The sequence below is a fragment of the Cebus imitator genome, unplaced genomic scaffold (genome assembly GCF_001604975.1).
Source record: "Cebus imitator isolate Cc_AM_T3 unplaced genomic scaffold, Cebus_imitator-1.0 Scaffold169, whole genome shotgun sequence".
NCBI classification, from domain to species: domain Eukaryota; kingdom Metazoa; phylum Chordata; class Mammalia; order Primates; family Cebidae; genus Cebus; species Cebus imitator.
The window spans coordinates 1,211,491-1,227,741 of NW_016107484.1; the positions used below are offsets into that span (position 1 = coordinate 1,211,491).

General features: G+C 41.7%; 1 protein-coding gene across 23 annotated transcripts in view; it reads right to left on the reverse strand.

The window, feature by feature from the left end:
- The window catches only part of CLIP1 (CAP-Gly domain containing linker protein 1), a 141,335-nt gene that overhangs the window by 2,177 nt on the left and 122,907 nt on the right, over positions 1–16,251 (reverse strand). For 12 of the 23 annotated variants that reach the window (XM_037744214.1, XM_037744218.1, XM_037744209.1 and 9 more), the window contains 7 exons: positions 14,007–14,059; positions 9,307–9,327; positions 5,718–5,835; positions 5,482–5,632; positions 4,897–4,946; positions 3,052–3,057; positions 179–303 (listed from right to left, as the gene is read on the reverse strand). In XM_037744214.1, coding sequence (XP_037600142.1) covers positions 179–303; positions 3,052–3,057; positions 4,897–4,946; positions 5,482–5,632; positions 5,718–5,835; positions 9,307–9,327; positions 14,007–14,059 — 524 coding nt within the window. Of the gene's footprint in view, positions 1–178; positions 304–3,051; positions 3,058–4,896; positions 4,947–5,481; positions 5,633–5,717; positions 5,836–9,306; positions 9,328–9,573; positions 9,634–14,006; positions 14,060–16,251 lie in introns of those variants that run through there. The other 11 variants (XM_037744215.1, XM_037744208.1, XM_017544323.2 and 8 more) reach the window with 4 other exon arrangements.

Sequence of the window (16,251 nt, forward strand, 5' to 3'; positions counted from 1 at the left end):
TAATTAAAAAAAAGAGGCCTGTGTCACCACACCTGGCTGACTTTTGTATTTTTAGTAGAGATGGGGTTTCACCATGTTGGCCAGACTGGTCTTGAACTCCTGACCTCAAGTGATCCACCCACCTCAGCCTCCCAAAGTGCTGGGATTACAGCAATCCGTATGTCTTCCTATGAAATACCTGTCATAGTTGTTCAAGTCATCCCCGTTCCCATTCAGGGCTGCTTCTGACATCATCTCCACCTTCATCTTGAGGTCTTGATTTTTCCTTTGAAGGTCCACTATTACCGAATTTAGGAAATCAATCTGTTAAAAAAAAAAGAAGAAAGTGAGATGTGTAGAATGACAAGAATATATATATAAGCTGGAGCATCAACAAGTCATGAAGTATATGCCTTTAAGCGACGGCAGCAAAGTGTGCCGAAGAGGCCAACAGTGGCTATTAGGAGCCCATACTTTTCACTCTCCCTGAGGACAGGAATGCTGAGATTGTGTGAGTAAAGAGCTGAACTTAAATGAAGTCATGTCTAGGTGGTGAGGTTATGGCAGTTTCTTTTAACCCCTCACACCTTTCAGTATTCTTCAAATGTTCCTTACTGAGTAGATGCTCTTTTATCTTTAAAAAAACGTTTAAAGTACACTTCACTGAATATTTCTAGGTATAAATGGATACACTTCATTTGTTTTTGAGGCAAATGAAATTACTCTTCTTTTTTCTTCTCACTGTGTCATCCAGGCTGGAATGCAGTGGCAGGATCTTGGCTCACTGCAACCTCCGCCTCCTGGGTTCAAACGATTCTCCTGCATCAGCTTCCTTTGTAGCTGGGACTACAGGCGCATGCCACCATGCCCAGCTAATTTTTTGTATTTTTAGTAGAGATGGGGTTTTGCCAGGTTGGCCAAGTTGGTCTCAAACTCCTGACCTCAGGTGATCTGTCCACCTTGGCCTCCCAAAGTGCTGGGATTACAGGCGTAAGCCACCGTGACAGCCTCACATTTAAAATTTTCATGTTAAACCATTTGTAGTCTCCTCTTGCTTGCCAGATTTACAAAAATCTATTTATGGCAAAGGAACTACAAAACAATTGTGGTTTTTTTGTTGTGTCATTTTACAATCCACTAGAGAAGCTCACTTTAAAAACATACATTTATTTTGATGAAACTAAGGTTCCAATCTGTATAGCTTTTTTTTGAGACAGGGTCTTGCTGTGTCACCCAGGCTTGAGTACAATGGTGCAATCTCAGCTCATTGCAACCTCCACCTCCCACATTCAAGCACTTCTCCTGCCTCGGCTTCCTAAGGAGCTGGGATTAAGAGGCATGTGTCTAGGCCGGGCGTGGTGGCTCATGCCTGTAATCCAAGCACTTTGGAGGCCAAGGCGGGCGGATCACCTGAGGTTGGGAGTTCAAGACCAGCCTGACCAACATAGTGAAACCCCGTCTTTACAAAAAAAAATTTTTTTTGGGCCGGGCGCGGTGGCTCAAGCCTGTAATCCCAGCACTTTGGGAGGCCGAGGCGGGTGGATCGCGAGGTCAAGACATCGAGACCATCCTGGTCAACATGGTGAAACCCCGTCTNCGGGGTTTCACCATGTTGACCAGGATGGTCTCGATCTCTTGACCTCGTGATCCACCCACCTCGGCCTCCCAAAGTGCTGGGATTACAGGCTTGAGCCACCGCGCCCGGCCTGAAATTATTCTTAAACATATAAATCTGTGGGTTGGTGGAGTGCTATTGATTCTTGAAAAAGTATAAGAAAATTTTTTTATTGGAAAAAAAATCTTGCATTCTCCAAAAGTCATAATCTTACATTTCTGAATATATGGGCACACGTTTGTTTTCATTCTACCACATAAAAAATATTGGCTGGGCACAGTAGCTCACACCTGTAATCCCAGCACTTTGGGAGGCGGAGGTGTGCGGATCACCTAAGGTCAGGAGTTTGAGACCAACCTGGCCAATATCGTGAAATGCTGTCTCTAGTAAAAATACAAAAAAAACACAAAAAACAAAAATTAGCTGGGTGTAGTGATGCATGCCTGTAGTCCCAGCTACTAAGGAGGCTGAGGCTGGAGAATTGCTTGAACCCAGAAGGCAGAGGTTGCAGTGAGCCAAGATCAGGCCATTGCACTCCAGCCTGGGTAACAGAGCAAGGCTCCATCTCAAAAAATAGAAAATAAAAAATAAAACATATATATGTGTGTGTGTGTGTGTGTGTGTGTGTGTATATATAAAATCTTGCATTCTACAAAAGTCACACACACACACACACACACCCCTTTACAAAATGCATAAAAAGGTTAGTTCTTCCATTAAACTCCAGAATTCATCTAGGACTTTTCCGTTCTGTAGATTTGAAAAAGTCATATGGAAATTTCCTTCAGACTGTCCTTTATCAGCTGACTGGTAATGGTGGAGCGATAAGTAAACATGTCCTCAGGGAAAATGGAGAAGGCTAAAGCTCTCTCCAAACCGAGGACAAACAGCCTGGCACGCCAACAGCGCAGCGTTCAGGTGCCACCCAGAGGAAGAGCACCTGTGCCGAGCCCTGGGGCGGGGGGGACAAGGTGGCCAACAGGAGGGACTGCTCTTGTCCTGAACATTTCCTTTCAAACTAAGGGCACTTTAACTTAAAAACAAAAAATTTATTTCTTCTTCTACAAATAATAAAAAGGTCTCATTTCTCTGAATTGAAAAATCCCACTTTATAATATTAAAAATATATATACATATATACACACACACACATACACATACATATTTTACTTCTTAAAGAAATATTTGTTTTTTTTCTCCTGCTGGGGCAAGTTACAAAGCAAAGTTAGCAGTCACTCCAGTCTTTCTCCACAGAATATCCCCAGCATCATGGAGGCCACCTCTAAAGGCAGACCTACTGAGTCTATCCTCACTTCCCAAAGTGCATTTTCTAAGTCATTCTTGTATTAAGAGCTCCATTGCAGGAGGAAGAAAAAGCCAAACAATGGACATTAATGGGAAACCATACACACAAACACACACATGCATGTACAAAAATTAGGAAACATGAAACGAACCATTTGCTGATTGGAAGAAAAGTGTTGTCAGCAGCAGATGAAACAAACCAAAGCAGAAAGGAAAGGGGAGAGAAGACATTGTTAGTTATTAAGCCCAGTAGACATAAAAGAAGACAGTGCTACTCCATGTAAGTTTGTACAACATTGAATCATTGCATGCCCCTCAAAGGAGATGTCTGGCAACTAAAACAAACCTCAAGGTGAGTTTTCCTTTTATTTAAAAATAAAAAGTGGCTTTTGTACTTTTGAATTTTGAACACATATCAAATATGTTCAAAATATATCAAAATTAAAAGATGGGCTGGCGTGGTGGCTCACGCCTGTAATCGAAGCACTTTGGAGGCCAAGGTGGGCAGATCACCTGAGGTCGGGAGTTCAAGACCAGCCTGACCAACATGGTGAAACCCCATCTTAAAAAAAAAAAAAAAAAAATTGAAAGATGGATGTTTGTTGCTATATACAATTATATTTACAAATACAGAATACTTTGCCTTTATATAATCCCTTTTTACAAATTTTTGTTTGTTTTGAGACAGGGTCTTGCTCTGTCACCCAGGCTGGAGCACCCATGTTGCCCAGGCTGGTCTTAAACTCCTGGGCTCAAGCAATCTGCCTACTTTGGCCTACCAAAGTGCTGGGATTTCAAGTGTGAGCTACTGTACCCAGGACCCCCACCCTACCTTTTTTTTTTTTTTTTTTTTTCTGAGAGAGTTCTCACTTTGTCACTCAGGCTGAAGTGCAGTGGCATGATCATGGCTCACTGCAGCCTCAACCTTCTGGACTCAAGCAATCCTCCTGCCTCAGCTTCTGGGGTAACTGGGACTACAGGAGCATGCCACCATGCCTGACTAATTTTATTTTTTGTAGACACAGGGTCTTGCTATTTATTGTTGCTCTGGCCGGTCTCAATCTCCTGGCCTCAGACAGTCCTCTTGCCTCAGCCTCCCAAAGTGCTGGGTGCTGGGAATATAGGTGTGAGCCACTACACCTGGCCCAGGCTCTTAAAAAAATGCTCTGTCACCCAGGCTGCAGGCTACTTTTATTTTTGTTTTTGTTTTTTGAGAGATGACGTCTTACGATGTCCAGGTTGGTCTCAAACTCCTGGGCTCAAGCAATCATCCCACTTTGGCAACCCGAAGTGCCAGAATTATAGGTATGAGCCACCGTTCCTGGCCAAGTCCCATTTTTAGTTTAAAACTAAAGTTGTTTTATTAATGTTTGCGCTAAGAGACTGAGTTTTTAAGAAACCAGTCTTTTAAAGGTTAAGATAAATAACAAACCCTTTGACAGAGCAATTCTACTCCTAGGAATTCATCTTGCAGAAATACTAATATGTAAGTGATAGCTGCCCAAGATAATTCCTTATAGCATTGTTTATAAAACACCCAAAGGACCAGAAACATCCCAAGGGTCACTGTCAACCAACAGCGAACTAAATTATGGTAAATCCACATAATAGAACATTACATAGCTATAAAAAAGGTTAGGCCCAGAACTGTTTATGTAGTATGCCATCATTTATATAAAAGAAAAAAAAAAGAGAGGGAAGACTGTATTAGTGCTGGCTTATATATACATTTTTTAAAATCTCTGAAAAGGAAAGACACTAATAACAGTAATTTCTTGTTTGGGGAATTGGGAACTGAGCAGAAGAGACAGAAGGTTTGGAGGAGAACATTTAATGTATATAATTTTTAATTGTTTAATGTTTGGACCAGAGGAATGTATTATCCATTCAAATGACTAACTGATACCAAAGGCATCAAATGAGAAGGAAAATAAACCAAAAGATTAAATGATTTTGAAAAATAGCAACCAAGCAAAGCAATAAGGTGAGAACATTACCTGACTCTCCTGGGCTCTTTCATCCTCGTCTGCCTGAGTATCGGTATTACCTTAAATTTGAGGAGAAAAAAAAAATAAAACAAATGGAGGGAGGATATATGTATATTTTTAATCACAATCTAAACTGCAGTGAAAGGGCCAGTGTTAAAAACTCATTTTCTTGTGGACTTCCCAATATACCACTTTGAGCACATGTGGATGAGGTCCTGTCCTTGTGTGGGACCCTATGGGCTCTCACAGACACCAGCCCTGCCCTTCACGTGCTCTCGCTCAGGCCGGCCAACTCCCGAGTAAGAATGTCGGTCACATTCATCTGAATGTACAGTGGCGATCCACCCTTCTTTACCACAGGAAACACCTCCTTCTCCTGCACTGTTGTGTACTTTAATACCCCCCAGTCTGCATAGCAGCAGGCAGCCACCATTGTAGGTTTGTGACAACATTCACAGACCACAAGAAAGCCCATTAAGTGGTGGAAGAGCTAAGGAGAGTCGGAGTCAAAGCAGCAATGAGAGCTGTCTTCGAAGGGCATCTGTACTAGAAAGGGCTCCTTGGGAGGAGAAGCCCTGGGCAGGCGTCCATTACCTGACGAGCTGCTGAGCTGCCTTTTGTTTTCTTTGAGTTGAAGCTCCAAGTTCTTTACTTTGAGCTCAAGCTTCACCTTATCAGACTCTAGAGTCTGAACGACTGAATGCAAGGACTTGGCAGAGGCGTTTTCTCCCCTGAGCACTGTGACCTGAAACACAGTTGTTTGGCTTAGGCTCGGAGTTTGAACAAACGGAGGCGGAGTGAAAGCTCGTGAGCCCTGGGTTGTACTCTACCTCATTTCTCAGTTTCTCCAGCTCGGCATCCTTTTCTGTGAGTAAGGCACTAGTTATACTGATGGATTTCTGCAAGGAAGCTTTTTCTTCATCTGCGTCTTTTATGAACTTGGATTCTCTAAAAGATCAAAGAGTTAAAAGTTCCACAAAAATCAACCGAAAGAGCGGTTGATGTACAACTGTTCTAGAACAAACACATAATTAACGTTAGTTAATGTAAAAAAAAAAAAAAGTGTAACAGGGAAGTTTCATAGGGAGTTAAGGCCATTATGCTCACAAAATTTTACTTGAAATTTTACTTACTGTGAGGGGAGAAAAAGTGTACCTATGCATAGACATGCCAGAATCTGCATATGATTGTATCCATTTGAACTTAAAGAAACAAGTTAATAAATTTGGAAGAGGTAGAATTAAAAAGAAAGAACGGTTGTACCCTCCCCAAAATTCTACCAAAATCTAAACCCGAGTTGAATTTTGTTAATTCTTGAATAAATGATTACCAAGCAATACCAACAATTAAAATACACACATGCAAAGCAGTTATACAGATGTCATGCAGAGCAGCTTTATGCTGGACATATCAATTGGTTCTCACTAATTTCAGTAACTTTTAGCAAGTTCCAAGAATGGGTATTTATGATGTTATGGGCCAAAACAGTAGCAAAGATTACAATTATTACTCATTACTTTCCAGCCATAGACTCTGAAGAGGACATTAAATTAGCTCATAGAAATTAATGGTAATTACATAAAGGCTAGAACAGAAAATGTTAAAATGGTTTTCTCAGGTACAGAATGAAAGCATGGGAGCCTGGGAGGAAAAATTCAGAGCGCCTGATTTATGTTCTTGGCCTGACTCAGCACTTGATTATCAGCAGAGGGAGGGGGTGAGACCTTTAATGAGAGGGTCAGGGGAGTGGGAAGAGAAAGGGAAAGATGAGGGAAGAACAGGGAGGGACACCAGGACACAGTGAAAAGAGCTCAAAGGGCAGCTAGCATGTGTTACATATGTGTACCTATTTAAAGTTGTTGGGGGTTTTTGTTTTTATTTTTGAGAGTCTCACTTTGTCGCTCAGGCTGGAGTGCAGTGGTGCAATCTCAGCTCACTGCAACCTCCACCTCCTGGGTTCAAGAGATTCTCCTGTCTCAGCCTCCCAAGTAGCTGGGATTACAGGCATGCACCACCATGTCTGGCTAATTTTTGTATTTTTAGTAAAGATGGGGTTTCACCATGTTGGCCAGGCTGGTCTCAAACTCCTGACCTCAAGTGATCCGCCCGCCTCAGCCTCCCAAAGTACTAGGATTACAGGTGCACACCACCACGCCCAGCTAATTTTTATGTTTTTAGTAGAGACGGTTTTACTACGTTAGCCGGGATGGTCTCGAGCTTCTGACCTCAGGTGATCCGCCCACCTTGGCCTCCCAAAGTGCTGGGATTACAGGCATGAGCTACTGCACCTGGCCACACTTAAACTTTTCTTATAAAAACTACATGCATTCAAGAAAAGGCTGAGAAACTGTCACATATAGAAGAGACAAAGGAGGTACGACAACTAACTGCCAGATCCTAGTTTGGATGCTGGAACACAAAAGGACGTTAGTGAGAAAACTGGTGAGATCTGAATGAAGTCTCTTGTTTCAGCTGAGTATGGTGCTCATGGTAATTTCTTAGTTTTGATAAGTGTGCCAGGGCTGTGTAGGATGTTCAATTAGGGGCAGCTGGGGGAAGGCCTATGAGAACTGGATGCACTAGTTCTCCACTACTCTAAAAATATAAAATTATTTTTAAATAAAAAGTTTTTTAAACGACATGCAGTGTGAAACACGAGAGGAAAATGACAAAAATACTTTAGGAAAAACAAAACTGGAGAAAAATTTCCTGGGTTAGGCCACAGGCCATACAACCTAAGACACTGCATTAGCACAGGCAATCATCAGTGAACCATCATGACCTTAACAAGAAGCCAAATCACACCTGGCTCTATTCCAAGTAACTGGGAAATGCAGAGGATGTACTGCTTGACTGTTTTGGAACCAACTGGAGGAAGAGGAAACTGAGGCCCAGGTTAGAAACGGCAGAATGTATGTCTGGTTAGTGAGACCCAAGATATCCGGCACACAAGTTACAGAAATCTCATGATTTATGGCAAATTGAAATTCTACACAAAGATGAAAATATAAGTGTTGTATTTATCTCATTGTGTGGCTTACACTTACACTCCAGAATGAGTAGTAGTAAGAAAAGAATCTGAGACAGAAACTTCTTTAATTAAAAACCCCAGCATTACTCACGCACTGGAAATGGGTAGGCATCAGTGCGGATAAATTACTAAACTAGTAACACCTCGTTAGGACATAGGCTCTTGCTTAGGTTAAAACAGCAACTTACATGAAAGGAATGTACAGGCACTTTTTGCCACCTGGGAAGTAAAAACATCTGATGTCATCCAAAGATGCAATAAAGGCTAGGTTTCAGCCAGGTACGGTGTCTTATGCCTGTCATCCCAGTAGTCTGGGAGGCCAAGGCAGGACGGTCACTTGAGCCCAGGAGTTCGAGACCAGCCTGGTTGACACAGTGATACCCCTGTCTCTACAAAAACTTTTTTAAAAAATTAGCCAGGCATGGCAGCGCATGCCTGTTGTCCCAGCTACTAGGGAAGCTGAAGTGGGAGGATCGCTTGAGCCCAGGAGCTTGAGGCTGTAGTGAGCTGTGATTGTGCCACTGTACTCCAGCCTGGGTAACAGAGCAAGACCCCATCTCAAACAAAAAAAAACAAAAAAAAACCCGGGTCTCTTATGTTTCTAGTAAATGCACTTGGTAGTTGATTCTGTTATAAAAATGATTTTCAGAGCTTCACTTGCTATAAATCCAACTCAAATTTGAAAAATGTAATTTTAAATGTTTTTACTAAAAAAACACCAGGATTTGGGGGTTGTCAAGAAAAGATTTAGATTTTCCTATAATCAGGACTCCAGTTGCCCAAGATCCCACAGATGCTTAGTGCTAGGGAGGGATAAACAAATGTACAGCTGGCAGAAGGAAAAAGGGACAGGTGTCCTTTTCTGGGGCCACCAAACAGACTCTGCTCATCTTCACATACACACACAACCTCTCAGCCCCCTGCTTTCTAAGGAGATGGCTGCCAGAATGCTTCCTATGCAAGCTACCGACACGTGCATGATTAGGAAAGAAATCTGACTTGTGATTTATACACCCAATGACAGGATAAGTAGCCTCTGGCAGCTCATCTTTGTGACCCATCATCACTGCTAGCTTCTTAGGCCATCTCTAAGGCTCAATTCCACTGTGCAAACCACCAGGAGGGGCTAAATTAAACCATTGTTCATGGTTTAATTTTAAAAAGTCATCTTAACAACATTACTGATGTCTGAGTCACAAATCGTATTAAGCCATTAGCTGGAATGACTTGGTATTACAAAAAAATCAAGAAGGGAAAATAAACATAATATGAAAGAAGGGATAGAGGGACCAGAAATTTTTCTTTCCCCATCCCCCAGGGGAATATTTTATCCAGATTCTTTCCTTACTACTTACATAAGAAATAAATTCCAGTAATGAAGCAAATACCTTAAAGTGTTACTGGGCAAGCTTTAAAAATGCAAAATAACAAGAACCAAATATTAGAATCATGAAGAGAAATGCAAATACAGTAAGGAGACTAAATTTGCACTGAAGTTCTTTGCTGTATATAGATATAAAAAGGAAATATATGTGTGTGTTTGTGTGTGTGTGTGTGTGTGTGTGTGTATATATATATATATACTGCTGAGAATATTTTACAAAACAAAAGCAAGACACAGAGGGACAAAGGCAGCCAAAAAATATATACAACAATTTGGTTTGCTAAAAATATATGAAATTTATTTATTATAACGTGGATAGACTTTCTTTAGTCTTACCATTAAAGACACACAGATATAGCAAAGGAAGCAAGAGTAGGAAAGGGAAAAGAGAGGGGTGAAATGAGCATTGGTAAGTAGCGCAAGCTCGGAGACAGTCAGACAGTTAGCAACCCACAGTGAGCCGGATGGACTGAAGTTGCACGGGACCTCTTCAGAATTTGGGGGCTTTATGGTCAAACCAGTTTTTACTCCTGACAGAAATCCTGCATTGGCACCGATGGGATGAATTCTGACTCCAAAAATCCATGCCTCATACTTTGGCTTTGGAGCCCCTTCTTTGACACTAAAAAGCCTGGAGAAGGGAGCAAAACCAAACCAGCTCCCAAACCTGCATCTGGCTTCAGTTTAATCCTACAGTTGGGAGTAAATTCTGCACTTGAAAATCATGACCATCTGGCTGAAGTGATTATATAACTATCTTAACTATGTATGTTTAATGATCACTTCTGAATTCAAGTGTTGACTAAGCTCTCAGTTCTTGCATGACCAATTACATTTAAAATACTTTTCAATGTAAGTATTTGGAAGGCTTTCAAAATTAACAGTATATCAAGTTCTTTTTAGTCCTCAATGCTTGGTATATTTATTTAACCATTACACACATAGACCTACATATGAATCCTTTATCAAACTGACTTTTAGAAGGCATTTAAGGGTCCCAACTATAAGCTAAAATAAATTTACATTCAAGTTTCTAAAATAGAAATAACTTTCCATAAGGGTTTATTAACAAACAAAGAACACTTCTACATACGATAAACTAGGAGTGAAATTTTCACTCCCAGAAAAAGTCATCTTTGTATTTTCTGATGAAAATTAAGAGTGATTTTTCAAGACACACTCTCCTAAACAATGAGGACATAAAACAGGAACAGAGAGAAGTAAGAGCGAGAACTTCACAACCCCCAAATTTGTTCCATCTTTTTTTTGTTTGTTTGAGATGGAGTTTTGCTCTTGCTGCCCAGGCTGGAGTGCAATGGTGCAATCTCAGCTCACTGCAACCTGCCTCCTGGGTTCAAGTCATTCTCCTGCCCTCAGCCTCCTGTGTAGCTGGGATTACAGGCACCTGCCACCACGCCTGGCTAATTTTGTATTTTTAGTAGAGACGGGGTTTCACCAAGTTGGCCAGGCTGGTCTCAAACTCCTGACTTCAGTGATCTATCCACCTTGGCCTCCCAAAGTGCTGGGATTATAGGCATAAGCCACCGTGCCCGGCCAAGTTTCATTTTTCTTTTTTTTTTTTTTGAGATGGAGTCTCGCTCTGTCACCCAAGCTGGAGTGCAGTGGTGCGATCTTGGCTCACTGAAACCTTCACCTCACTGGTTCAAGCAATTCTCCTGCCTCAGCCTCCTGAGTAGCTAAGACTACAGGCAAGTGCCACCACATCCAGCTAATTTTTTGTATTTTTAGTACAGACAGTGTTTTACCATGTTGGCCAGGATGGTATCGATTTCCTGACCTTGTGATCCACCCGCCTTAGCCTCCCAAAGTGTTGAGATTACAGGCATGAGCCACCGCGCCTGGTACGTTTCATCTTTTTAAGCCACGAGAAAAGTCCCATGCCTAACCATATTTTGAAAGGCATGTAATTTAGTTAAAGTTACATGATAAAGACTTCATCATTAAGCATGTCTTCTCTTTTTTAAAAAGATCTATGTAAGTAATAAATAAATAAAAATCTTAAAGATTCACCGAGAGGAGAACCAGCATAAAAATCTGATGACCTGAGTCTTCAGCCTGCACTTGTCCTTTATTAGTTCTGAGTCCTGGGATAACATGCCTAACTTCTTGAGCTTTAGTTTCATTGTTTTATTTCTTTATTTTATTTAGAGACAGACTCTTGCTATGTTGCCCAGGCTAGAGGGCGGCAGCTATTCTCAGGCATGATCCTAGTGCACTACAGCACTGAATACCTGGGCTCAAGCGATCCTCTCGCCTTAGCCTCCTGAGTAGCTGGGACTACAGGCATATGCCACCATGCCTGGCTAATTTCATCCTTTAAAAATGTAAGCTCCACCATATAGTTCACTGGGTTGTTTTGAGATTAGATTAATTTGTGAATTATGAAGTGCTATTTAAATGTAGGGGTATACCAGTTTTGTTTTTTTTTTAATGGAGACAGAGTCTCACTATGTTGCCCAGGCTGGTCTCGAACTCTTGTGCTCAAGTGATCCTCCCTCCTTGGCCTCCCAAAGTGCTGGGATTACAGGCATGAACCACGGTGCCCAACCACAGCTCCCTTGCCAGAATGCCACAGGAACAAGCCCTGTGGTCCCAGCTACTTGGGAGGCTGAGGCAGGAGAATCGCTTGAACCTGGGAGGTGGAGGTTGCAGTGAGCTGCGATTGTGCCATTGCACTCCAGCCTGGGCAACAAGAACGAAACTCCATCTAAAAATAAAAAATACAAGAGCAAAGACTTATCAGGGGCATGGCAGTGGTGAAACACACATGCATTCTGAGTATAAACACCACCTTAGTTAATTTCACTATGTGTTTCTTAATTTAAATAAAGGAAAGGCAGCCTGGACAATATAGCGAGACCTTGTCTCTATAAAACATTAAGAAAAAGAATTAGCCAGGTGTGGCCATGCATGGGTGTAGTACCAGCTACTTGGGAGGCTGAGAGGTGGGAAGATCAATTGAGCCCAGGAGATGGAGTCTGCAGTGGGCGATGACTGAGCCGCTGCACTCCAACTGGGGCGACAGAGAGAGGACATTTCTCAAAAAAAATAAATTAAAAAAAGAAAAGTAAGTGCATCCCTGGACCAAGGCCTAATGTCCTTTAGAGTGTGGCTTGTGGAATCCAAATAGCTAAATCTAAATAAATAAATAAAGCCCTCCACTCCTAAGCAACTGCCATGCTGGCAGAAGAGACACTGCTGCATAAAAAACACACCTCAGTAGGCGGGTGGGGAAACCTCCTCTGCCCTGACAAGTGGGAATAAAATACTTCACAGGACCATGGAGAAATTATTGGTTATGCTATTCTTTAAGGTTTGTTTTTTAGTTTTAAGAAGCAAAAAAGCACATCACTGTTGTGGTATGCACCCATTCTGCAGCAGCCACTGCACAGGCTGTGGTTCTCAGCAGTAGCAACCCCCAAACCCGCTTGGCACCATCTAAAGCACAGACATTCTCTAAACAAAACTGCATGTTTTAAAACAGCAGACAAAGACTTATCAGCTTATAGAAGCATCAAGCTTCTACACAATTATTTCTGTGGGCCATGTTCTTCCTTATTGAAAAGTACTGAAAAAATTATACTAATTTTTAATTTGAATACCCTTTGACTATCATGGGAGAATAATAAGTAACAAAGCCTTTTTAAAGAAAATAGAAACACTTAAAATGATGTTACCCATTATTCATGAACATTAAAATTATTTATTTATTTTTGAGACAAAGTCTCGCTCTGTCACCCAGGCTGGAGTGCAATGGCGCAATCTCGGCTCACTGCAACCTCCGGCTCACTGCAACCTCCGCCTCCTGGACTCAAGCAATTCTCCTGCCTCAGCCTCCCAAGTAGCTGGGACTACAGGCACGTGCCACTACGCCCAGCTAATTTTTTGTATTTTTATTAGAGATGGGGTTTCACAGTGTTAGCCAGGATGGTCTCGATCTCCTGACCTCATGATCTGCCCGCCCCAGCCTCCCAAAGTGCTGGGATTACAGACGTGAGCCACCGCGCCCAGCCTAACATTTTTATGTAATTGAAATCAGTATTTATATCCAGATCAATAACTACATGTAAGATTATAGTATTTTTAGTTACTGAAACTAGGAGGTAACAGTGGTATACATGAGACAATCTGATTTTAGATCACCTCTGAATAAAAGCAACTCAGCATGGCTTAAAATAAAATTATTTTTGTTTTAGTAATAGTGAAACTTTTGCAAATGGATTTTCTTTTTCTTTTTCTTTTGAGAGGGAGTCTTGCACGTTATCCAGGCTGATGTGCAGTGGCGCTATCTTGGCTCAGTGCACCATCTGCCTTCCAGGTTCAAGCGATTCTCCTGCCTCAGCCTTCTGAGTGGCTGAGATTACAGGTGCCTGCCACGATGCCTGGCTAATTTTTTGTATTTTTAGTAGAGATGAGGTTTCACTATGTTGGTCAGGCTGGTCTCGAACTACTGACCTTGTGATCCACCCGCCTCAGCCTCCCAAAGTGCTGGGATTACAGGCGTGAGCCACCATGCCTGGCCCAGCAAATGGATTTTCATAATTTGTCAATTACAAATACCAAACTATCACAATGCCATTTTCTGAATATAAGGAGGTCACTTGTTTTCTACGACAAGTTACCATATATATCATGTTCTGACATCTTATTAAACACACACACAACAATAAACAGAAAGCTTACCTTTTTTTCATTTCTAACAACTGATTATTGAGCACAGATCTTTCTTCCTCCAGCTAGGAAAAAAACACAAAAAAAGTTCAGTTCATAACCAGGCCACAGAGAGGCATATTTCTCATTTCACATGTCATCCCCTAGGCTCCAGGACAGCTAAAGCCACTGGCTTTCCTCACCACCAATGAAGAGGAACAAGTGGTCACTCTATCACAGGATGTACAGTTACTAATATATAAATCACAACCTCAGTAACTCCCCCTCCTCAGGGACCTGAGGGTTAAAAATATTAACCTTGAACACAACAAAGCACACTTAAGCATTCAAAAATGTTCATCGGCTGGGCATGGTGGCTCACACCTGTAATCCCAGCACTTGGGGAAGCCAAGGCAGGTAGATCACCTGAGTTTAGGAATTCGAGACCAGCCTGGCCAAGATGGTGAAAGCCCATCACTACTAAAAATATAAAAATTAGCCAGGTGTGGTGGTGTGTGCCTGTAATCCCAGCTACTGAGAAGGCTGAGGCAGGAGAACTGCTGGGAGGAGAACCTGGGAGGCAGAGAGCTGAGATCCTGTCACTGCACTCCAGCCTGGGTAACACAGTGAGACTCTGTCACACACAAAAAAACAAATTGTTAAATGAGTGAGTAAAGCTCCACTGCTAACAACATTCTGGTTCCTTTACTTAAACCACAGAGATCAAGTGTCACTAAGCTGCAGAGGAGTAGGAACAGTCCATGTACTCTCTACAGACCTCAATTTACTCATCCATCAATTCAACACACATTCACTGAATTGTTCCTACATTCAAGCATTAATAAAGCATGTGTTTCTCACCTACAAAACAAAGAGGTTACAAAAGAATTTCCAGTGGTTCTTTATTATTCCATTAAGGATAAAAAAAAAACACAAAAGATTCAGGTAGTTAATCTTGTGAAGGAAGAATCATCTCTATCTCCAACCTGCACGGTTTGGCCAAATACCACCAATTTCAACTCGCTTTTTTTTTTTTTTTTTAGATGGAATCTTGCTCTGTTGCCCAGGGTGGAATGCAGCGGTGCAATCTCAGCTCACTGCAACCTCCACCTCCTAGGTTCAAGTGATTCCCCTGCTTCAGTCTCCTGAGTAGTTGGGTTTACAGGTGCTTAGCACCATGCCCAGCTAAAGTTTGTACTTTCAGTAGACACAGGGTTTTGCCATGTTGGCCAGGCTGCACACTGTTAATTTTTTTAAAAGGGTAAAAAAGCTCTTGTGTGTGTGTGTGTGTGTGTGTGTGTGTGTGTGTGTGTGTGTGTGTTTAAAGATAACACCAAAGATATATAATGGCTTCCAAAAGCCTAGAATTTACTAGCTCACTCTATGTAGTTATAGTCATTATTAATTATGTATTAGGTATGTTCATGCTTTGCTATGAGGTCTTATTTATTTATTTATTTGTCGTGTGTGTGTGTGTGTGTGTGTGTGTGTGTGTGTGTGTGTGTGTAGAACAGGGTCTCGAACTCCTGGGCTCAAGCTATCCTCCCACCTCTGCCTCCCTGAGAGCTGGGATTATAGGCGTGAGCCACTGCACCCAGTGAGGTCTTAATTTTAAATTATTTAATATACTGGGACTTGAATGTAGCTATTAAAAAAAATTCTTTAATGTACATAAACACATGTTCTGAACACAAATATCCCTTTACCATGATATCTATAGAGGTTAACATAACATACTTTTATAGAATCTTTGATGTCCTAACCCATTAAGATATATGTTTTTGCTGCATGACTAATTCACAGAAATATTTAGAATGAAAGGAAGAAAAGAGTGGGAGGCAAACTTTAAAAAATGAAATGAGAAAGAGAACATCTGGAGAGTGGGATATGGAGATGAGAAGGGCTTTCATTTTGGTCTTTATGCCCTTTGTACAATTTATATTTACTCTTTAAAGAAGGAATCTGTTTTACTTTTATAATTTAAAAGTTAAAAAAAATTGGCCAGGCACGGTGGCTCATGCCTGTAATCCCAGCACTTTGGGAGGCCGAGGTGGGCAGATCATGAGGTCAAGAGATCGAGACCATCCTGGCCAACATGGTGAAACCCTGTCTCTACTAAAAAAAAAAAATACAAAAATTAGCGGGGCATGATGGCGTGCACTTGTAGTCCCAGGTACTCGGGAGGCTGAGGCAGGAGAATTGCTTGAACCCAGGAGGCGGAGATTGCGCCACTGCACTCCAGCCTGGTGCCTGGCGACAGAGCAAGACTCTGTCTCAA